We start from the raw sequence: 24,721 nt of genomic DNA on the forward strand, positions 1-24,721 counted from the left end.
TCTTTTTAAAACCAGCCAACCAATTTTATCCTTGCTTCAGTTTAACCAAACCCTCTAGCAGATGATATCAGCAGCTTAGCAGAAACATTTTGGAAAGTTGATCACCCATCCCAGAGACTGCAACAGCGCAATGACCCGGTCGGTAGCCAGGCGACTATCCTACTCAGATTAACCAGTCATCAAGATAGGGATGCACTCGAATCCCTTCCTTCCGCAGGAACGCAGCCACTACAACCATAACCTTGGAGAAGGTGGAGGGACCAGTAGTGAGACCAAAGGGCAAGGCTCAAAACTGAAAATGGCAACCCAGAACCGCAAAACAAAGGTACTGATGATGCAAAGGCCAAATTGGAATATGCAAAAAAGCCTCCTTGAGGTCCAGAGCCATTCACTGCCTGCAGGAGATAGAGATATACCAACTGACTGAGGGGCTGGCCATCCGGTGTCACTGTCTTCAGTATATTATTCTCTATCTTTATCTGCTGGTAGGTGGATACAATCCACCAGTTTCTGGATTCATCTGCTGCAGAGGCTAAGGAAATAAAAATTTATCTCATACATATTGATTGTGCTAATCCTGAAAACCTGATTGGCTAAGTGTGCCTCCAAGAGACAGTTGAAAAGCACTGCCAGACATACACAATGCAGCACAGATATGTATAACAAAGTCCCTGCTCCATACAGCTTACAATGTAGTCTGATAAAATCTAAGTGCTTGGGTGGGGTAGGCATTCAGATGGGAGTAGAATCAAAGGGGAGAAGGTTGCTGCTCCTGAGACATAAAGGACCAGTAGCAGCAGTAGCGGAGAGGAACAGAAAGAATACATTGGATTCCCTGTAGTTCATAATTTGCACTAAAGAGAGATTTATTTAAAAACAATATACCAACAGCTGCAGCTCCCATAAAAATCTGAAGAGGACTTATCTTATCCCATCTCCAATGGCATCCAAAGGAAGCAGAGGCACTGCTGGGATGGAGGTGCAGATAAAGCCATTGCCAACAGAGCAGTGTAGGAGACACACCTTCTTCTTAGCTGTTAAATATATGCTGTGGGTTTTGGCAGATGCAGAATCTCATGACTCGTCTTATGAGGTATAGCTGAAGAGGGGCTGGGAAATCTAGTTCTCGACATGCTAACATGGTGACAAGTTAGGAAATGATAATGACAGGGCCAAAAACATCCAAAAGACAGACTGGATATTAGAAACTGATAGGGATGCCCCTTGCCTTTCATTTTCTGGTATACCCTCAGCCCCAGGTCTAAAAGCAGCAGACCCCATAAACATAGGAGGCGTAGAGGCATTTTAAAGTGCTTAAGAATCCATGTTTTACAGAATACATGTACAGTCAGAAAGCCATGTGTATGGGAAAGCTAATGGGGCTTCTTTCAAACAGTGATATCCGACACCATTTGCAGAAACATGCTTTGTGACTGTGCCAAAGGTAGGACAACTAATGCTAGGCTGGGGACTACATTCTATAGCAATAGCAGGAAAGCTACAGAAAGGGTGAAATCCATTTCTCAAGCTAAACCCTCAGCCTCTTCCTTATTGCACAATAGGGCACACTATTGACAACATTACCCCTCAAACGAAAAATAAATGTGAAGAGCAGTTTTATAAATTGGCACCAAAATTTAGCTGCTGCAGTGCCATGTGCTTAGCTCCAATTATGTAACAGCATTTTGGTGCCAAGATCCCATTATAGAATACTAATGTAAGTTGGCATTGGCGCAGCTAAAGTTAGGCACCAACAATTACATCAAATCAATGACAGTTGTGAATGTTGCCGCCTAAGGGCCCTGAAGTGCATGTAGCCTATAGTCAGGGCTGCAAAAAAAGGGGGGCAGGGGGGGGCAAGATTCCCCTGGGCCCAGTCTCCAAAGGGGGGCCTGGCGCCGGGATCTGTGTCTGTCATGCTCCTGATGGGGCCCGTGTGATTGCGTCCTGACAGGAGCATAAGAGAGAAAACTCCGGCACTGTGCCCCCCCTTAGAGGCTGGGCCTGGGGGAATCTTAACCCCCATGCCCCTCCCCCTTCTTGCGCAACATGAGAGGGAAAGCAGCTGCAGGGCAGGCTATGAGGCAGAGAACAGTGGTGGAGGAAGGCTTCTGCTGGTGTGGCTTGGGGACCCCCGCCAGCCAAGGTGTGTGGAGTTGTAGCAGGGAGCAGGGAGGCGGGGCAAAATGTGCCCCCCCCCCCCCCCCATTTTTGTAGTCTGGCTACACAGTGGCCCGGGTCAGGCTCAGTCTCTCAGCAGCCCTGCCTATATTATTCTAAAGGTACATGCCTGTCTCAGACCCCCACAATTCACCTATATGCCGCTCACATTTACTCCCCCCTTGCAATTTCAGCTCACATGTTATAGAATAGCAGCTAGCACTTAGGAGTCTGAGTGCTATTATGTTACTGTTCTCACGCCAGCACCATTTTAATATGCATTTTTAGCAGAAACTGGCAGCAGATATAACAGGTACTGACGTGAGCAAAGCAGTCACAAATTGTTATACTTATATGTTTAATATGTCACTTTGAAATTTCATTTAATAGTAATATAGTCCATAATGGAATTTATATTTGCAGGACCACACCCTGATGCAGTCAGTGAAGCTTGGCCCATGTCAGTGGCTGGTCTGAAGTTTTTAGATAAATGTTACAATACATAGTTATGAGAATATGAGTTCTTTGATGTAAAAAATATTTAAGCAATATAGACCATATATGTATTTGAACCGATGATGATATTCGGCAGACAATGTGGTCTTATGGCTTTAAATTCAAGATTTGAAGTAAGCATTGGGATTGATAAAGTTCCAGTTCTTCTCGATCCTACTTAATCTTACATTACCCAGATTGTAATGGCCTCAAATACAAATCTACCTACGCGTCCAGTTTCTCCTTCTTGGGAACACAGCTATGGAATGCACTGCCTAAATCCTTAAGATCAACTCAGAATCATCTAGACTTCAGGAAATTATTGAAGATCACCCTGTTCAAGAAGGCCTACCTTCCAGACGTTACTTAGTTTACTTAATATCTGTTACAGCAAATATATGGACCTTAATAATTTTCTTTTATATTTTATTATCTTGTTCTTTTAGACGATACGTTTATGATCACAATTTTTACTACGACATTGTTTGTTATGACATTGTTTATCGATATTGTAGCATACCCTTGTTATTGTGTAAGCCACATTGAGCCTGCAACTAGTGGGAAAATGTGGGGTATAAATGTGTTAAATAAATAAATATAACTGTATAACATGCACACAATAGGCGCCAATTTATAGAATCACTGCCTTAGGCTCTTACATTTGACTGAAAATAGTGCATACATTTAAGAATCTAATAAGAGCCCAGCACTGGGCCCTTGTTTATCGAGCAGTTCTGTGTATAACTACTGCTATTAATTCATGAAACTCTGCCTAAAATTATAAACCAAATCTCATGCAAAGAAAAGCCTATAATACAATCAATGACAGGAATCCTAGTCTATACAGAAACATGTGACAAGTAGAGCCAAGACAACTTACTGTAAGGTCTTTTCTAATGGCAAAATTCTCTGGTTTGATATCACAGAGGTGAAGCCGGTGAGAGAAATCATTTTCAAAGTGATTCACCATGTCTAAGAAACTCAGTGCAATGTCATAGATTGCTTTCTTTTTGTTTTTGCCTCCAGCAAACCGAAGGCCATCCACATTCTCCAAAGAAAAAATCGTCTGGTGCCAAGCATGCCCAGCAGTAAGATACTCCACCGCATAAAAATGTCCACAGGTCCCAACGACGTGGAGGACATGTTTGCTAACATCTTGTAGCAGGCTGAAATACACATATTCCTCTTGCTGGAGTAACGACCACATGCTGGACATTTGGGCCTTCCAGTAAGGACTTCTTCCCCCCTCGGTCCAAAGAGGGAGAGATGTGCTGTTGGATAAATCCAGGCCTAGAACATTTTTGACTTCCACAGCCACCAAAAGCAGCAGCTCTGCCTCTGGAAGGTCCTGGTTATCTGTTTCCCCCAACAGACTGAGTCTCTGATAGCTGGAGAAAAAGTCATGTTTGGATTTGAGAATTGTGGGGTGGCCATGCCAGTCAGCCTGGATGACCTTCTTGCCCCTATCACAGTAAAGGCAGCGCTTGTACACCAACTTCTGTGCCACACAAAGATCTTCACAAAGATCTCCTGTCAGGGTTCCTTCTAGGTAGTCCTGGCACTAAGGGTAAAAAAAAAAAAAAAAGAGGAACAACAGAAAAAAAAAAGAAGTCACAAACAAAGAAAACAATTACCACTTGCAGCCCAGAGAGCTGAAAAGTGATGTATGCACAGTAAAATAGCAAGCGTAAAAAAAAAAAAAATCAATTCTGTTAGCATGGAACTGACGCTCCCGTTCCTGAAGGAATATTTAAGAATAAATAGTATAAAATACATGCTCTTAGGGAGTTCTTAGTCTGTTTTCATCATGTTTATTTTATATATGTTTTAGGCCATAAAACATTTCACTAATTTGGTTAATTAAATATATCCATTTTAAAATTGCAGGACCCGATACTTAAAGGGTTGAACCACCCTCCCCTCCAGCCCATATTACAAATCAAAACAAACAATATAATCTCCCTCCTATCCGACCTATATTACAAATCCATAAATAAAATACACCCACCCTCCCCCCTAACCCATATTACAAATCAAAAATTAAAATATACCCTCCCTCTCCCCACCTATAGTGCAAATCAATAAATAAAATATATTCCCCTCCTCTCCAACTCATATTGCAAATAAAGAAATAAAATGTCACCCTCCCCTCCCACTGATATTAAAAATCAATAAATAAAATATACTTTCCCTCCTAACCCACATTACAAATCAATGAATGAAATATTCTCTCTCACCCATCCCACAAACCCTCCTTCCCCCTCCCACCTATATTACAACTTAATATATAAAATCTACTCTGCCTCCCTTCAACCCATAATCCAACAATAACTCTCCTAAAATCTACAACTTCTCTTCACTCACTAAAAAAAATATTTTGCTATAAAACCATGTTTTAACTTTTTCTTAAATGTTAAATAATACCTTTCAAATCACAATTCCACTGGTAATGCGCTCCGTAATTAAGGACAAAGTGCCACAACAGGCCATGGGCAAATAAACTGTAACCTCACATTGCCTGGGACCAAAAGCAGAGACTGCCTGAAATAACTCACACAGGTACAAAAGGCCATCCAGAAACAGAGCCCAAAACACTGAGGGCCCTGTTTACTAAGGCGTGCTAACGTTTTTAGCGCATGCTAAATATTAGCACATGCTAATGTCAGAGACACTCTTAGGAATACATGGGTGTCTCTAGCATTAGCGCATGCTAATTTTTAGTCTGCACTAAAAATGCTAGCGCGCCTTAGTAAACAGGGCCCTAAGGGGTTCTTTTATTAAGGCACACTAACAATTATCATGCAGTAAGTGCCATGAAGCCCATAGGAATACAATGGGCTGCGCAGCATTTAGCAAGTGCTAATCGTTAGCATGTGCTAAATCCATTAGTGTACCTTAATTTAAGGACCCCTAAGGAAAGCATCTTAAATTGGACCCTATAGGTAATCGATGGAGTGTAGCCAAGACCAGAGAGATATGATCTGTGGACTTCTTTTTCATTAACAAACATGCAGATGTGTTATGAACCAGCTGCTATCTCCTTAGCTGGTATTTTGGAAGCCCATAATAAGGACTTCTGCAGTAGTCCAGACTTGATGTAATAAAAGCATGGATTCTGTTGCAAAGACCATACCCTCACAATTAAAGGCCTTGCAAATGGTTGGTCAAGGACAGATAGAACAACTACATTTTTCACAACCTGTTTCCCATTCATTAGATGGCAACGTTGTGAGGACATTCTGATTCCTACTTATCCATATACACTGTGACAAAGCTAGCACTCGGGGCCCCACAGAGAAGTAGCTAATCCCTGAACTACGGTTCCCAGAAGCCCTTGCAAGCAGGAGAGAGGAGGGTAGCCCCAAAATGGTGGAACGGATTTCCAACCCCAGCAGGGGGAGCAGTGGCTCAGTGCTAGGGGAGCCAGTTACTCTCTTCCCCACTAGAGGGAGAAGGGGAGGTCAAGCTCAGTCCCTTAGCTGCATCCCCGGTATATAATTCCCTCCAGCTGTGAGAGGGGGAGAGCTTTCTGGGTGGCTTTCAGCCGCCCGGAGGGAGAGGAAATTGATTGAGAGAGAAGCTGCCATGGAATAGGTGGAGGACGGAAAGGGCCTGCCACTGGAGATTCCCTGGGGGGAAGCTACCATGGAGTGTGAGAATGTAGATGTAACCCTGACCAGCACATGAAGCCAGTGTGAGAGGCTACAGGGGTGTGCTGCTGTGAGGTAGGAGGAACGCTGCCAGCCCTGTTTGGTACAGGGTCCTCCTGGGTGCTGTGAAGAGGACAGGGGCATTAAGTAGTGGTTTCCTTTGAAGAGACTGTTTGTGAAAGGGTTGAATTATTGGGATGTATAGAACAGCAGACTGAACTTTGACTGAGCCCTTCTGAGGGAGAGGGGAGGTAGTGTAAAGGAAGTAGGCCTGAACTGTTAAGGAACTGAATGTTGGCTGGAGTTCTGAACCCGGCCTTAACCCTGTTTGTGAGCTGCATTTCAATTTTGAGAGTGGAACTGAATTGAGAATAAAGCACTTTGGTCTTAAGTCCATATGGCAGTCTGGTTCTTTGCTGGAAACCTGTGAGCCTAACAGGGCTGCCGGCCCCAACCCAGAGTGGAGGACGTGGACCCCTTTACAACACCTGTAGTAGGATTTTCAAAGATTAAGGGCACCTTTGACCAAGCTGAGGTAAAAAGGGCCCTGTGGTAGCATCAGTGCTTGGATTTGTCACATGCTGAGGCCTCCTTTTACCACAGTGGGTAAAAGGTTAAAAAAAAAAAAAAGGAAATAACCATGCAGTAAGTGAACCACTTACTGCCGCCATTTCCTAGAGGAGTCCTTACCACCACTACCTATTTAGGAGGCGGTAAGGGCTCCTGTGTTAACCAGGCAATGCATGGGGCTGTCTGATTACTGCTGGCTTAAGCCCCTGGTGCTAAAAAAACAATTGAAAATATTTTTTTTAGCACCGGAAATGGCACGCAGTGGGGGCAGGATTAGGTACAGACTGGCTGGCAAACTGCTTGAATATACAAAACCGGAGGCAACAAAGAAAAAAAACATTATCACGCACGTACACATAACTGGAACACCTCCCCCCCTTCACCTTCTCACGAACCAAGCAACCCAGGACGTGCAAAACCATCCCCCGCCTCAAAAAACCTGTCACCCACCTCGAGGATGCACACACCGTGCTGCTTCCCGCTGCGCATTCATCCTGCATTCCTCCTGCATCGTTCCTATGCTGCTGCCCTATAACGAACCGAAAGAGTGGCGTACTCTCCCTTCCGCAAACCACACCACCCAAAACAAGACGTCGCTGCTTGCCACAAGGACCAAAAATACCGTTAAAACCGACGGCCCCAGACAGTGCTGCTCTCCCGCCAACCAACAAAAAACATCCCCAGCATAAGGCAACCCCTAACCCACCTCAAGGATTCCCCGACCTCAATCACCCCGGGAAAAGACAGTGCTGCTTCATACAGTGCTTTTCTCTTCAAAGGAAAAACTACAGGAGAAAAAAAAAAAACTACATGCTAGCGCCTGTTTCATTTGTTTCGGAAACGGGCCTTTTTTACTAGTTAGTCTATATTACTAGGTTTCAATTTGTTATTTCCAAATTTACTTCATTGGTTGTCATTATGTTTGGTCATTTTACTATTGTTCTGCTGTTAACAAAATTGTAAGCTTTATGTTAAACTGTACTTGCTGTGCACCGCCTTGGGTGAATCTCTTCATGAAGGCAGATATCACTTACAAAGTGTACTTTAACTTTGAAAACCTGCACAGTTTCCAGACTAAATGTAGGCAGGTACCATTCCTCAATTTTTCTGAGCTAAAATAAGTGCAATATTTTTTGAAAATTCAAAAGTATGCAGGCAGAGTTCAGACACCTACCTTCACAAATATCTAAAGCAGGTAAAAGTATCCATTGAGTGGGCAGTTCTCTGAGGGTGCATATTTAGATACTAGGAATGCACATACATGTCCAGAATACCAGCATATACACACAGAACTGCCAGTATTTCTAGCTAAGCGCTATTCTATAACATAAAGCCTAAATGCGATGGTGTGTACTTTGAAGATGGGTGTATATATGGGTGGAGCGTGAGTAGTATGCAGTTATGTTCATAAATTATAGTATACTGGGATTTATGCCTTTTTAAAGCAATTTAGGTGCAAGCATTTATACCACCTCCATGACTAGTGTAAAAGCCTACACCTAAAATATAGGTGTATTCGCCCTGCTACATTAGCATTCCATAGAGGAAAGTAAGCCTCTACTTTCCTTTTTAGAATAGGTTCCAATCGATGTCTAAAAATAGGTGCCGCTTTATAGAATTACCCCCTATCTGCATATAGAGGCTCTGATGTAACAAGTAAGAGGGCTATTCTGACTTTCTTTCAAGTACTTAAGTATTCATTAAATTTTTCTTTAACTCTTGTTCGGCAGGTGGGTTTAAGTCTCTGCCTAGGTTACAGGGTTCTTAACAGTCAACCAGACATTATACTGGATTACCAAAAGTGAACATCTAAACTGGACAGGGTTGAGCAGTCTCCTCTGTGGATGGCAACCTCTGAACAGCAGGCTAGATATAGCTGCAAGAACCCTGCTATTAATTCTCCTTATTGAAGGATTCGTACTCAGAGAAATTACATCAAGCTGGCACTGGGATTAGTGGTTCCAACAAATGCCTGCTTATTATTTATATATTTATTTATTAGATTCCTTATATACTGCCTTTCTGAGGTATAATCAAAGCGGTTTATATTTTGCTTTCAGGCACTTCTATGATAAAAAGAAAATATTTACAAAAGCTTCAATCACAGGTAGGTCGCAGTGACATTTTGCATTAAGAAGTGTAGTTATCAATGTAAGCTACCATTAAAAAGTATTATTTTACCACTAACTGAGTGGCAAAAAGGTACTTAAGCTGACCAGATGACCACTAGAGAAATAAAGGCATGACCCCCCCCTTAATCCCCTAGTGGTCACTGACCCCCTCCCACCTACCCCTAAGAGGTGAAAGTGACAGTACATGCCAGGCTCTATGACATCTGTAGATACAATTTCCATTGCTCTTACAGCAACAGGCAGGTCCCTGGAGTAGCCTAGTGGTTAGTGCAGCGGACTGTAGAGAAGAGGACCCAGGCCCATATCCCACTATAACTGGCACACTTGTGGTGAAAAGTGCAAGCACCCCAAAAAACATGAAATACTTACTGAACCCACATATAGGTGACACCTGTAGGCATAAGGGCTATTGTAGTGTACAGTTGGCTACACTACATTTTCTGCTATTCTTGGAGGGCTCACCTTATAATATAAGGGGGTTATGATGTGATGTGTACATAGAACCTTTTATGTGAAGTTCACTGCAGTGCCCCCTAGGCTCCTCCTCTGCTCTGCTGGGTTGTCTGTGTGGCCAGTCTAGTAAGAATGCTGGCCCCCAAACATCTCAATGGCTTGTTTTTGTGTGTTTTTTCCTTGGATGTTTTTTGTTTGAAACTGGCCCTTAAAAAAAGAGCACAAAAACCTCTAAAACAGGGTGATTTTTGAACCAAAAAGATGGGTGTTTTTCTAGTTCAAAAATGACCATGTTTGGCATTGGATTTTTGTATGTTTTTTGCAAAACATCCAAAATCAGATTTAAACTTCATATTAAAAATGCCCTTCTTAAAGTGGAAAAAAAGATTACTGGGCTCACCACACAGTTCTGGCACCAGTTAACACTACAGGTCACATAATCAAACCAGGGCCACAGGGTTTGATCCCGGTAGGCCGTAGGGTTTTAAGCCACACTTTTACTTATTTTTTAATTTACCAGTCTCTGAGTAAATTAACTTCACTCACACTCCAAGAAATTCTCCACTTCAGGTTTTATGAAACAAATGCAAACCTTTACTGGAACGCTGCAACCGGCAGATATCCAGACTTCATACTTTTCTTGTAACAAATCAGTTCCCTTTATATCAAAACAGTTCACTTTGGTAAAAAAGAGGTTTTTTGTGCCAGTCCAAGAATTTTGATAAAAAAGTTCCAACTATTAAATTGATTGGGGTCTGTTTACGAAGCAGTGCTAGCTGGAACAATAGTCTATAAATGCTAGGGAATTTACAATACTAGGATATTTACATAGTTACACTTCCAACCAGTCCTCCAATATCCATCCTTTCTGGCAGAACAAGCCAAGGCTGTGATGTCCTGCACGTTCTGCGACAAGCTGTCCTACTGGGTTGTTACCCAGCCACCAGACTCACTCAGGATCAGACCTTTCCCACCAGAGAGGAACTTCCATGAACTACTGCCTCTGGCACTGAACAGGCTCTTCCTGCTCTGCTCCTGGCCTGGGTTAACCCAACAGAAGCACTCCTCACAGTTAACGCTTTTGTTGACAAAAATCTCCTCTTTTTCAGCTTTAGGTTATTGGGCCTGACCAGGATACCCCCTCTCCTCACCGGTCCTGGTAGGGGTGAAGGCAACCAAAGATCATGTGCTCACTAATCACTTTTATAACCTTCCAAATCCCTCCCAACTATGACACCCATTGTCAGTTATTCTCTGTTAATCCCACCTCTGGGCTGGGCTCTTCACCCTCCCCCTCCATGATGTTCTCCTGCCTCCCCCCCCCCCCCCCCCCCCCCCCCCCCCCCCCCCAGTGTTTTACGCCTGTTCTAATAATCCCTGGGGAAATTCTCAAATCCAATTTACCAGGAGATTACAGATGTTAAAGCATTTGGCGGTAATCTGCCTGTCAGTGCACAGTAATCACGTGTTATTCTTTTAAAATGTTTTCAGGAGGGGACATATCATGGGTGGGGAATGGGCATGGAAGCATTATGCAGCTAACACATTCATATTAGCACATGTTAACTGGATAATGCTTTCTTAATGTGGGAGCACTTAGTACCTCCCAAATAGGAGGAGCTAAGTGCTTCTTCATTATTCTTTTTGCAAGTCTTGCATGCTAACGGGCACATTAGTGCAGGACCTGTAAAATATATATATATATTTAAAAGGGCTTCAATACTGCTTTATTAAAAATGGCCTTAATGCACAGGGAAAGTCCTGCATTGGCACTCAGTAAATCCAGATTTTAGCACTGCTCAGTGAAAGTGCCCCAAAGTGTCTTATCTCCTTCTGTCAGATATTCCTCCTGGTAAGAATATGTGAATACTCTCAATATAAATCTCCTCCAAGCAGTTTATCTTTAATAGCTGGCAGGTATCAGAGAGAACTGGCATTTATAGTCTTTGAGATTAGCAGTGCTAGGAGTCTCAGGGGGCCAATGTAAAAAACCTCATTGTAGAGCTGCAGCTCTACCACATTAGCACAGCAAAACTACTGCGGCATGCTGTAAGCAATGAGCATGCAAATTACTGCTGCATTAAAACTGTGGCAGTAACCTGCTGCTCATTGCAAAATGTCACCCTTTCTATCAGTGTCTGAGTGATGACTGGCTCAGGCACTGTCAGGAAGGGTGAGATTTAAAAGCAAAACTGTAGTAGCAGCTGGCACCTGCATTGGTCCCTTTCCCTCCCCCTCTCCCCTCCTCACCTACCTACACTTCATAGCATTTTCCCTGGTAGTCTAGTGGCCCATCTTCTTCCCTCCCCTCCCCAACCTGATAACTGAGTCTCACACCACCACCGCCACCTACGCTTCAAAACATTTTTCCTGGTAGTATAGTGGCCCCCTCCCTCCCCCCCCAAAGCAACTCCCTTTCCATGACAGAAAAAAAAAATGAAATCCACAGTGTCTACTGGCATCCTCTCACCCCCCCCCCACCCCCCAGACCTCTCTCCTAGGCTTACCCAAACCCATCCACCATACCTTAAAACTGGAGATGGGAGCAATGTGCGCTCACTCCTGCCTCCGGCACTGTCATCTTGAAAAATAGTGGCATCTTGCTCTGTGTGGTGCATCCTGTGTTTTCTTGGCAAAGCTTGAAAGTATACACTTTAGTCCTTGAAGGAAAATCACTTCCTTCTGACCTCAAAGGAAAATCCTCTCTCCTACCCCCACCTGTCAGAGAATCTGCCCCTGGAAGCTAGAGTCCATGTTCTAAGTTAAATCAGACAGTAGACCAGGGAAAATAAATATTTTTGTGTACCCTTGGGAAAGCACCACACGTTATGGTGTACCTGAACAAGAGGTCACACAAAATAGTGTTCACTATTTTGTAACCGTATGTGTAGTTACACAATAGCAAGTAACGAAATGAAAAACAGTAAAATAACCCAGCTATGTGGGTGCTGCTTTCTACTTAATTATATAAATGCAGCCTGTCTAGAAGGCCCAGCTGATAGATTCTGTTTTTACAATATGATCTAAATAGTTACAGGCTTTGCAGTTCCCTTGTGTACCCGGAAAACAAACCTGAGTTTCCATCTAGGACTATTATCTGTTAGAGAGCTTGCAGCCTGTCAAAGAGAACCAGCTGCAGAAGAAAATGAATGATACTTTACATAAAAATACAAACATATACAGTGAATGAAGAGAGAGTAATCTAAATAAATAACCCCAGTGAGAGTACTAGTGTTGAATTAAACTCTGTGCCAAAATCACATAATATATAATAAAAACAAATGAGATTGAGAAGGGATGTGAAGTTTGGCTACTAGCCCTGTGCTACCTCCTAACACTTACGCAGGGTCTGCAGTGAATATTAATCAATTTGTCTTCCAGTACAAAAATGCACATGGAAAAAAAACCCCAAAGGGGCTCATTTTCAAAACAGAAAAACGTCCAAAAAGTGGCACAAAGCAGCAGATAGACATTTTGTTTGCCAAAACATCCAAATCACTATATTCGAAACCCATTTTTAAGATAGTTTTCTATGCAGTTCATATGCAGTGCGTCCAAATCAAAAGGGGGTGTTGGGGGTGGGATTTGGGTGTTCTCAAAACTTGGATGTTTTTCTGCTATAATGGAACAAAACAAAAACATCTGGGGCTAAAAATTAGACAGTTTGGTCTAGACCTGTTTCAATACTGATACCGAAAACGTCATCAATAGTTTGGACCCAAACCCTGGTAAATACCCAACTGACCGAACTTGGTCAAACTTCACGCCCCTCACTGTCAAAACAGTCACCCAGGCGCTCAAAAGGTTCTCCAGAACCCACTGCAAACTGGATACCTGCCCCAGCTACCTTCTAAAATCCGCCCCTGACCGCTTCATAACAGACCTTACATCCCACCTAAACTGCATGTTCCAACAAGGTCTTTTCCATGAGGAATATGGCAACATCCTACTCACCCCAATCCCAAAAGATACCAAGAATAAAACAACCGAACTTGCCAACTACTGCCCAGTTGCATCTATTCCACTAGCAGTCAACCTGATGGACAGCATGGTAACCAAACAGATTACTGACTACATGGACAAGTTCTCATTACTACATGAATCACAATCAGGATTTCGCCCCCTCCATAGTACCAAAACTGTATTAGTCACTCTCCTGGCCAAATTCAAGCAGGAAATAGCCATAGGCAAAAGCATACTTCTCCTCCAATTCGATATGTCGAGCACATTCGACATGGTAAACCACAACATACTACTAAGACTCCTAGACTACTTCAGGATTGGTGGAAATATACTTAGCTGGATCAAGGGTTTTCTAACCACCAGAACATACCAAGTGAAATCAAACTTAAACATATCACCACCTTGGAAAGCAGACTGTGGAGTACCTCAAGGATCACCACTATCACCAACATTTTTCAACATAATGATGATCCCACTGGCCAAGTCATTATCAAAGCAAGGCCTCAACCCATTCATCTACACAGACAATGTCACAATATACATTCCCTTCAGACATGATCTAACAAAAATCACCAATGAAATCAAACTCGGTTTGAACACCATGGACTCATGGACCAACTCTTTTCAACTGAAACTGAACACTGAAAAAACACACTGCCTCATCCTCTCATCTCAACACAACACTTACAGCCTTAATCACCCCAGACCACACCCTCCCTATCTCAGACAATCTGAAAATACTCGGTGTTACAATCGACCGCAACCTCACATTCGAGAGCAAAGTGAACTCCACAACAAAGAAAATGTTCCACACAATTTGGAAACTTAAACGCGTAAAGCCTTTCTTCCCGAGGGAAATATTTTACAACCTTGTACATCAATGGTACTAAGCCATGCAGTCTACTGCAACAGAATCTATACAGGATGCAAAGAACAACTAACAAAGAAACTCCAGACCGCTCAAAACACAGCAGCCAGGCTGATATTTGGTAAATCGCGATTTGATAGCGCCAAACTTCTCTGAGAAAAACTGCACTGGCTTCCAATCAAAGAACGTATCACCTTCAAAATCTGCACCCTTGTACATAAAATTATCTACGGCCAAGTCCCAGGATACATGACAAACTTCATTGACCTACCAATCAGAAACATAAGCAGATCATCTCGAACATATCTAAACCTCCACTATCCAAACTGCAAAGGACTCAAATACAAAACAACTTACGCATCCAGCTTCTCCTACATAAGCACACAACTATGGAACGTATTGCCAAAAGCTGTGAAAATGACCTACAACCACCTAAACTTCAGGAAATCACTAAAAACCTATCTATTCAAAAAGGTATACCCCACCAACCCAACATAAATACCTACACTCTGCAACACAGGAAAACCAAAGCTCGTAATGGACACTATCGGCCTTATTTTCGAAAGTGATGGGCGCCCATATTTCGACCCAAATCGGGAGATGGGCACCCATCTCGCAAATGCGCCCAAATCGGTTGTTGTGTTCTCGAGGGCCTTGGCATCCTGTCAGGTCCTCGAGGCAGGACTGGAGTTCGTGAGCCCTTGGGCCACTGCTGAGGAGTGGCAGCAGCAGGCAAGACCACCTTGGAACTGGATACCCCGAAGAGCAGTACTGGAACTCTGGACTGGAGTAGTACAAGGCAGGCAACTAGAACAGACGAAACAGGAACAGCTTCACCTGCACTTAGCCACCGTTCCTCCGGAGTTGAGCTTCGAAGTGCAGGTGGCCGGCAGGACTTGCAGGATAAGGCAGGAACTGAAAATCCAGAGGACCCACCCTGGGTCTGGGATACATGAGGGAGACCAGACTAGGAACTAAACACAAACAGTGTGCTGCTGCACAGCCACTAGCAAGACCCAGAAGACAGACCAAGGAACACAAGGCGTACAGAAGCCTAGCAGGAGCAAGGACTAGGGCAGCATACACACTAGGCAGAACGGGGATCCGGGAATACCCACAGGGTAAACCCTCTAGCTAGGTGGAGACAGGATACAGGAATAACCACCCAGGAAATACACACTAGCTAGACAGATACAGGATTCAGGATATACACTCAGGATATACAAGCAGGGTAGGCACACAGGCTAGGCAAGGCAGGACTTAGGGTAAAGAGAGCAAACCAGGAAGAACAGGCCAGGGGTCTTGGGCTGGCAGCAGAGCAAACAGAGTAACCAGGAATAACAGGCCAAGGGTCTTTGGGGCAGACAGGAGAACAGACAGAGTAAACCAGGACAAAGGCTTCACCCCAACCCAGGGTAAGCCAGGGACAGAGGATTCACCCCAACACAGGGTAAGCCAGGAACAGAGGCTTCACCCCACACAGGGTAAGCCTGGAGCAGAGGCTTCACCCCAAACACAGGGTAAGCCAGGAACAGAGGCTTCATCCCAAACACAGGGTAAGCCAGGAACAGAGGCTTCACCCCAAACACAGGGTAAGCCAGGAAGGACCCGCAGTCCACAGACAAAGGCTTCACCCCAACTCAGGGTAAGCCAGGAAGGACCGTAGTCCACAGACAGACAGTGGCAGGGAAGACCCCCACGGAAGGACAACAGAGACACAGACACAGAAAGAAGCTGGGCTGGAACCCAGAGAGAGGCTAAGCAGTAGTGCAGCAGACACTTACTAACCTGACCTGGCCTAAGAGCATAACACTTATGCAAAGGGCCCTGACTGCAAGCACAGCACTTCCTTATGAAGGCTCTCACTGATGAGTCACCAGCAGTAGGGCAGAAGCAGGAAGTACACAGACCCCAAAGAGAGGCTTGACACACATAGGAAGTGAGCCCACAGGAAAGACAAGCAGGAGCCATCTTGGAAGCTGGCACAGAGCCGGTGGCAGCCATCTTAGATGCTGGCTCCCTAGAGAGGCATAGCCCACACAGGAGAGGTCTAGTGAAGCAATCAGGTTCATGCTGGAAGCAGACAGCACACCAGGACAGAGACAAGACTAACACAAACACAGACAGAAGCCAGCAGAGCTGCTGACCCCCAGAAAGAAGGTAAGGCTGAGGGTGGTCACGGCCACAGACATGACATCGGTATAATCGAAAGCCGATTTTGGGTGTCTTCAACTGCACTCCTTCGCGGGAACGAACAAAGTTGACGGGGGCATGTTGGAGGTGTGGTGAAGGCGAGACTGGGGCGAGTTTGTCGGCCGAGGAGAGATGGGTGCCTTCGGCCGATAATCGGAAAAAAAAGAGTGACAGAAGCAAGAATTTGGGTCGCTTTTGCTGGACCCTTTTTTTTCACGACCCAAGTCCCAAAAAAGTGCCCCAACTGGCCAGATGACCACCAGAGGGAATCGGGGATGACCTCCCCTGACTCCCCCAGTGGTCACTAACCCCCTCCCGCCACAAAAAAAGAACTTTAAAAACTTTTTTGACAGCCTGTATGAGAGCCTCAAATGACATACCAGCTCCCTGACAGCAGTATGCAGGTCCCTTGGAGCAGTTGTTAGTGGGTGCAGTGGACGTCAGGCAGGCGGACCCAGGCCTATCCCCCCCTACCTGTTCCACTTGTGCTGGTTAATGTTGAGCCCTCCAAACCCCCCCCAAAACCCACTGTACCCACATGTAGGTGCCCCCCTGCACCCCTTAGGGCTATGGTAATGGTGTAGACTTGTGGGCAGTGGGTTTTGGGGGGGGGGGATTTGGGGGACTCAGCACACAAGGGAATGGTGCTATGCACCTGGGAGCTATTTTAATTTTTTTTTTTAATTTGTAAAAGTGTCCTCTAGGGTGCCCAGTTGGTGTCCTGGCATGTGAGGGGGACCAGTGCACTACGAATCCTGGCCCCTCCCATGACCCAATGCCTTGGATTTGTTCGTTTTTGAGCTGGGCGCTTTCGGTTTCCATTATCGCTGAAAACCAATAGCGCCCAGCTCAAAAACGCCCAAATCCTAGGCATTTGCCCCGCACAACCCGTATTATCAAAAAAAGATGGGCGCCCATCTTTTTTCGAAAATACAGTTTGTCCTGCCCCTTCGCATGGCCGCCCACGGAGATGGGCACCCACTTTCGATTATGCCCCTCCACATAACCTTTCCTCTCCTTAACCCCCACTATACTTGAAACACAGGTACCTTTATTCGACCACAATATCACCTTTGTATTTGTTTCTCTACCGGACTTGGCAAATACCTTTACGGTACTATGTAAGCCACATTGAGCCTGCAAATAGGTGGGAAAATGTAGGATACAAATGTAACAAATAATAATAATAATATGACTAAGTCACAAAAAGGTGCCCTAAATGACCAGATGACCACTGGAGGGGTTAAGGTATGACTCCATTACTCCCCCAGTGATCACTGACTTCATGCCACTCTCCCCCCCTCCCAAGATGTGAAAAGAAAAGCATTGAGCCTGCCATGAGTGGGAAAGCGCGGGGTACAAATGTAACAAAACAAAAAAAAAATACCAGCCTGTATAACAACTTCAGATGTTATAGCCAGTCCTATTACAGCAGCAAGCAGGTCTGGAGTAGCCTAGGGGTTGGTGAAGTGCACTGTAGAGAAGGGGACCCAGGCCCATATCCCACTTTGTTACACTTGGAAAATATGAGCCTTCCAAAACCCACCAAAAACCTACTGTATTCACATATAGGTGACACTTGCAGACATAAGGGCTATTGTAATGGTGTACAGTTGGGTACACTAGGTTTTTGGTGGGTTTTGGAAAGCATCTACATGGTCAGCACATGCTAAAAACACTAACATGCCTCTAGCACAGCTCAGTAAACAGGACCCTAAGTTTGCAAGCAAAGGGGCTTTTTCATTATTGCCCACCCTGTACATGGGTAGCAGTTTGCATACATGTCAATAATGTGTATACTGTTATCTGAGTATATTAGATGTTCCTAGGACAGGGTTAAGTTGGGAGATATATTTATACCCATAGTTTTCCATGAAGAAATGGCCACATAAAATGAGAATATACATATTTTTGTGAGTGCTTGTTCATGATGCAATAATCTTCCACCTGTACATTTTCTTTTGTTAATATGGCAGACTTTGGAGGTGAACACTACCGTTGCAGCTTGTACAGATTCAGGCAGTTTGCATATCTGCTCCTTCAGGAGCAATCTTCATGCTGCCTTCATTGTTGCAGATGTGTGCTTCAGTTTTTAGAGTGAAAGTAAGTATATGTATGTGTTTTAACTTGGAAACTAGCTTAATGGAAAAGTACCTGAAGATCCTGTGGATTATTTTCCCAACTAAAACAATGTACTTAGTTTTGGAAAAGCAAACCGTCTACTGTAGCAGAAGAACGCTGAAATCCCACAGGGTGCACTGCACAACAGATCAGGACAAACAAAGAGAACTTCAAGATTTGAAAATCAAAATTTATTGATGACTGAAATCCAAAATTACATATGCTGTTGAAAGATGTGCACTAACCTCATTCCAGGAAATGACTTTGCTAAGTGTAGGTAAAAGTAGGCAGGCTATGGAGCAATTTACATACTTTTATTTGCACTCAAGGTGGGAAATTTTGTGATAATTTTTGTCAGCAAAAATCCTGTTTTATCCATAGAAATGGATCTTTAAAAATGCCCACAGGAGGAAGTTATTCTACTGTTAGTAATTAAGAGGGGCATTTTCAATATGATATCTACATCTAATTTTGGACGTTTTGGAAAAAACATCCAAAAATCTAGTGCCAAACATGGCCATTTTTGAACCAGAAAAATGTCCAAGAAAAGGCCATTGGGATATCTGGGGGGGGGGGGGGGGGCGGGGGGGCAGTCTTAATAGACTGACCACAAAGACATTCCAGTAGAGCAGTGAAGCAGTCTGGGGGCACAGCAGTGGACTTCACATAAAAGGTCTCAAGTACACAGCACATCATAACCCCCTTATATTGTATGGTGAGCCCAAGAATATCAAAAAGTATACTCTATCCAACTGTACACCACAACAATAGCCCTTATGCCTGCAGGTGTCACCTATAAGTGGGTTTTGTAAGTATTTTGTATTTTTGGGAGTGTCACACTTTCCACCACATGTACTAGTTAGAGTGGGATATGGGCCTGGATCCCCTTCTCTACAGTCCACTGCACTGACCACTAGGCTACTCCAGGGACATGCTTGCTGCTCTAAGAGGACTGGTCATTATATCTGCAACTGTCATAGTACATACCAGGCTCTGTCACTTTCACGGGGTGGGAGGGGGGGTAAGTGACCACTGGGGGATTAAAGAAGGGTCATGCCTTTATCCTTCCAGTGGTCATTTGGTCAGTTTGGGTAACTTTTTGACACTTAGTTGTTACTGAAAGAATTCTAGTCAAAAATATCAAATTTTTTTGCCCTGGACATTTTTATAATGTTCCATTATTGCAGAAAAAGTGTCCAAATCGTAAGCCTACCCTAGTTCTGCCCAAAACACACCCCCTTGAGATTTTGACAAGCTGTATTGAAAAACATCTTAAAAATTAATTTCAAAACTAGTGATTTGGATATTTTCACAAAAATAGTCCATCTACCACTTAGTGCCATTTTTTGGACTTTTTCTGTTTCGAAAGTGAACCCCTAAGTGTTTCCCACTATTTGATAACAAGAGTCTTAAAGTAACAAGTTGGTTCAGAACTCATTTACTGGAGTGATCTGAAGAGATGACTGTTTAGTATTTGTTTCTGGGCTGCTGTTAAATGCCAGTCCTGGGACTCGATCCCAATGAATACACATTTTTTAAAAATGTGCTGAGCTTAGGCAGTTGCCTAGGTGAACCTAAAAAAAACCCTGGTTAGAAAAGTTTTAGTAAACTTACAAACAGAAAGAGGAATTATGCCCTGGAAAATGAGTATATTTGAATATGTTGTGTATGGACATATTTAACCTCCCTCTCCTAGCCTCATTATACCTCCCCAGAATGCTTAACTACCTAGTAAAAGTAGGTTGCTGTATAGGGAGTTGGCTAGGGTACAGTTCCATCATGATTGCCCTAGTCACCTCTCCGTTTAGAGAGCAGATCAAATCTTTTTTGAAAATCTACTCCTCATATTCTGACATTTCTTTTTTCTTTAAGATTAGATGCTACAGCATTTTTTTGTTTGTATAAGCACCTTCCCCCTTTTCTAGAAATGTTTAGCCACTGTTATTCTAGTACAGTCTGTACCACTACCTGAGAATTAATCCTACTGCCCAATATTGATTGTGTTAATAAAATCCGACACCCCTGAGGCAGCAGCTTTGCAAAATGCACTTTAAGCTTTTTCTTGCCTTCTTGAAATCCTTCATTAAAACCTCTAGCTTAATATTTCAGTGAACCATAAAATATTCATTTTCTTTCCCTTTTCTTTCCCTGCTGCATGTAGTTGTTTAGACACAGCAACTATCTTCTGCTAAGTTTTGGATATATCCATACTGTGTCTGGAGTTTACTTGCTTTGAAAACTATTGCATTGGATATCACATCTATGACTGTGTATGGAAAGGCTTAAAAACATGAGAAGGGCTTTTTTGGGTTTAGAAATAACACCCATTGTACAGTCAGATTTGAAAAAACACCCGGCTTACCTAGCCTCCATTTTACTGTGTTCATAAGCATTTTTGAATCCTACAAATCCCATGCTTGAGCAAAACAGCAGACTGTATGTGGTGGTACATGAGAAATAATCCTTTCATGCTACCTTCCTTCGTAGCACTATATATATTGCACGGGAGCAGTGGAAGGGAAGAGGAAGGAGCAGACAAAAGAGGTGATACCAACAGAACCTGATTAGGGCACAATGACTGAGACATTGTATTTTCTTTTCTTTCCTCTTCCCAATAATATTCAGCAACTCCATTCTTATCTTCATGTCATGAGTATTTCTTATAGATTGGCTCAATTCATCACCCTCACCTCCTAGGCTGAGAAAAAATACAGCCAAATGTTACTTGCCACATTATTGTCGTATTTTATTTTCACATATATAACCCACAGAATATACACAATTTTGCATTCTGGCAACCGGTATGCATGGTAATCAAGGGTGTGGGTTGTTCTCATCTTTATATTAAAAAAATGGATACATGTTATATAAAAACATGAGATGTTTTTACTAACAGTGTATCTGAGATATTTTGTAGAGTCTCCATGGATACTTATGGTAATAGGCACATAAAAAGCTTATAAGAAGCTATTCCATAATGAAAAAAAAACACCTAAATGGTTTGCATAAAATACTTTTTATTACAAGATATACGTTTATGGCATAAATCTTTCACAGTGTCTCAAACATTATCTTGTCCATCACTCGAAGGAAAACCTTCAAAGTCTGTATCACCATCTGAGTAGTTGAAATGTTCAGCAGCAAATGGTTCCACTTTGTCATTATTGAATTCATATTTCCGCCAGAACCGATATACTCACATCACCCCTCTCCTCAAGTCACTTCACTGGCTTCCGATCAGATACCGCATTCAATTCAAGATTCTCCTCCTTACCTACAAATGCACCCGGTCTACTGCTCCTCACTACCTCTCTACCCTCATCTCCCCCTATGTTCCCGCCCGTAACCTCCGCTCCCAGGACAAATCCCTCCTTTCAGTTCCCTTTTCCACCACTGCCAACTCCAGGCTCTGTTCATTCTGCCTTGCCTCACCCTATGCCTGGAACAATCTTCCTCAACCCCTCCCTACCCATCTTCAAATCTCTGCTTAAAGCTCACCTCTTCAATGCTGCTTTCGGCACCTAACCTTCCGTGAAATATAGCATGCCCTATTAGTCGGACTCTACACTTGTCTTTGACTGGACACTTGTCTCTAGATTGTACACCTGTCTTTTAGATTGTAAGCTCTTTGAGCAGGGACTGTCCTTCTATGTTTGAATTGTACAGCACTGCGTAACCCTGGTAGCGCTTTAGAAATGTTAAATAGTAGTAGTAATTTCTCCTCAACAGTAGAATCATCATCATACAACGTCTCTCCTTCAAGTAAGCTTTTTGAAATCCATTAAGAATCAAATGCAGTTTTACTGCCTGCTACTGTATGCAGTATCGGTCCAGCTACAGACTTCTGCATAAGTAACACATTTTTGTTTCCCTGAAGGAGTAAATGGTCATGCATCCATTTATCCCACTCTTTCCTTACAAGACATTAAAACTCATAGTTTAACAGCTATGCCTAAAGGCTGTAGTTTGCATATAAGTCCACCAGGGATTACTTCTATATGGGCTCCAACGACATTCAACAATTTAACTAAATCCAGTTTGTGGGTTGTCATAGAGTTGAATATTAACAATGATTTCTTTTTGAAAAACCCACCTAATCGAGCACGAAAACATGCGTTTATCTACCCCTTTTTGTTGCACTTGACAACAACGGACTTTGGGAATTGTTCACGTGACATAGTTATACGCTTGAATGTAACTACCAGGTTCAACTTCTTGCCATCAGCAGTATATGCTAAGACTACAGTGAAACTGGTTTGTTCATGACCAGCTGTTGTTACAGCCACCGTCTTTGTGTCATGCTCAGCAATTGTTCTTGTACTTGGAATATCAAAACTCATCAGTACCTCATCCATGTTAATTATCCTGCTTATTTTCGAAGGAGATGGCCGGCCATCTTCCGACACAAATCGGGAGATGGCTGGCCATCTTCTGAACCCGGCCAAATCGGTATAATCGAATGCCGATTTTGACCAGCTCCAACTGCTTTCCGTCGCAGAGCCAGCCAAAGTTAAAGGGGGCGTTTCGGCAGGGTACGGAAGGCGGGATGGGGCGTGGTTATGAGATGGCCGGCTTCGGCCGATAATGGAAAAAAGAAGGCCGGCTCTGACGAGCACTTGGCCGGCTTCACTTGGTCCATTTATTTTTAGGACCAAGCCTCAAAAAAGTGCCCCAATTGACCAGATGGCCAATGGAGGGAATCAGGGATCACCTCCCCTTATTCCCCCAGTGGTCACCAACCCCCTCCCACCCAAAAAAAAATTAAAACACATTTTTTTGCCAGCCTCTATGCCAGCCTCAAATGTCATACCCAGCTCCTTGACAGCAGTATGCAGGTCCCTGGAGCAGTTTTAGTGGGAAGCTTGCATTTGCTTTATTGACGCCTCTTTAAAACAGCTTACTCTGTGCTTGCACTTCAGAGGTATTTCTTTGCATTATGGGGTGATATTTGAAAGCATTTTAGCTCCAATTATAGTAAACCTTGTTTTTCCCACTGTATGCTTGTGTACACTTGTTTGTTTGTGGTTTTGGGCTTTTTTTTTTAGGGGGTGACTTTTTTGCCAGTTCTTGAAAGATAACTGGTGTGTGGGTTTTGTTTCAGACTGGGTGTTAGCTGGTAGCTTAGCATATACTCTGCATTTTCTACATGTGACCAACTCTCCATTCTCTACCCTCCAGGAGCTCCTTGCTGTGTGTGATGTGCTCCCTCACTGCCCCCCATTCTCTCTCTCCTTTGTTGAAGCAGGCAGCCTCTGGTCCCTTGGAGCCAACAGATTCTTGCACCACAAGTTCAAGGTAAGCTCATACATCTCAGCCACCTCTTCCCTTTCTGCTATTTAGGTGCTAAAAAAACACTTCTTGCATCTTGCAGGACACCTGGTCAAGAGGATTGCAAGAGACAGCAGTGGACTGTAATACACTGGACTCTTGAGAGCCATGATTGTTTTTACCCCATTCATTGTACAGATGTCTTGTTCTTTATTGGACACACTCAGTTGTGGCTGCCTGTTGGATGGGGGAGGGGAAGAGGCCCTGAGAATGGATGTGTGCATCCTTCACGGTCAAGGGTTCCCCATTCTCTCTCTGTTCTCTGCATTCAAATCTTACCTCTATTTTCACCAGGTTCACGGGTATCCACAGCAGGTAGTTTTTCTCCCACTTTGTACCTCATGTGTCTCCCCGCTAGGTTCCATCCTTCTTTATGTGGTGAACCCCAGTCCCCTGTTATGAAGTGCCCACCCATTCTCAGGGTTGTTGGGGGTGGGTAAGGGGGGAAGCATATATGCCCTGAATATTATTCAACACAGTCCTACAATCCTCCATAGTTCTGGAACAACATTTCTATATTCCATCCTGCAAACTATTTTCAAGTTTGCAGGATGGAAGTTGAGCCTTTAAGTCATGGTGAGGGAGAGGGGTTCTGGTTACAGTTCCTATTCTAAATTACCTGCAGGTGGCTACAGCCTGATGCCTATATAATTCCCCTAGCCTGTGCCCTTCTGTACCTGATGTATTATAGTGCAATTGTGATGAAGTAAACATCCATATAATGCTTTTACCCTTGGTTTCCCTTTTCTTCCAGGCACTATATACCATTGCTGATACATTCAATATGA

General features: G+C 43.6%; 1 protein-coding gene across 1 annotated transcript in view; it reads right to left on the reverse strand.

The window, feature by feature from the left end:
* The window catches only part of DIPK1C (divergent protein kinase domain 1C), a 94,484-nt gene that overhangs the window by 27,267 nt on the left and 42,496 nt on the right, over positions 1-24,721 (reverse strand). The window contains exon 2 of the mRNA XM_030187043.1: positions 3,536-4,216. Coding sequence (XP_030042903.1) covers positions 3,536-4,216 — 681 coding nt within the window. The remainder of the gene's footprint in view (positions 1-3,535; positions 4,217-24,721) is intronic.

Source organism: Microcaecilia unicolor, chromosome 1 (genome assembly GCF_901765095.1).
Source record: "Microcaecilia unicolor chromosome 1, aMicUni1.1, whole genome shotgun sequence".
In the NCBI taxonomy this organism is placed as follows: Eukaryota; Metazoa; Chordata; class Amphibia; order Gymnophiona; family Siphonopidae; genus Microcaecilia; species Microcaecilia unicolor.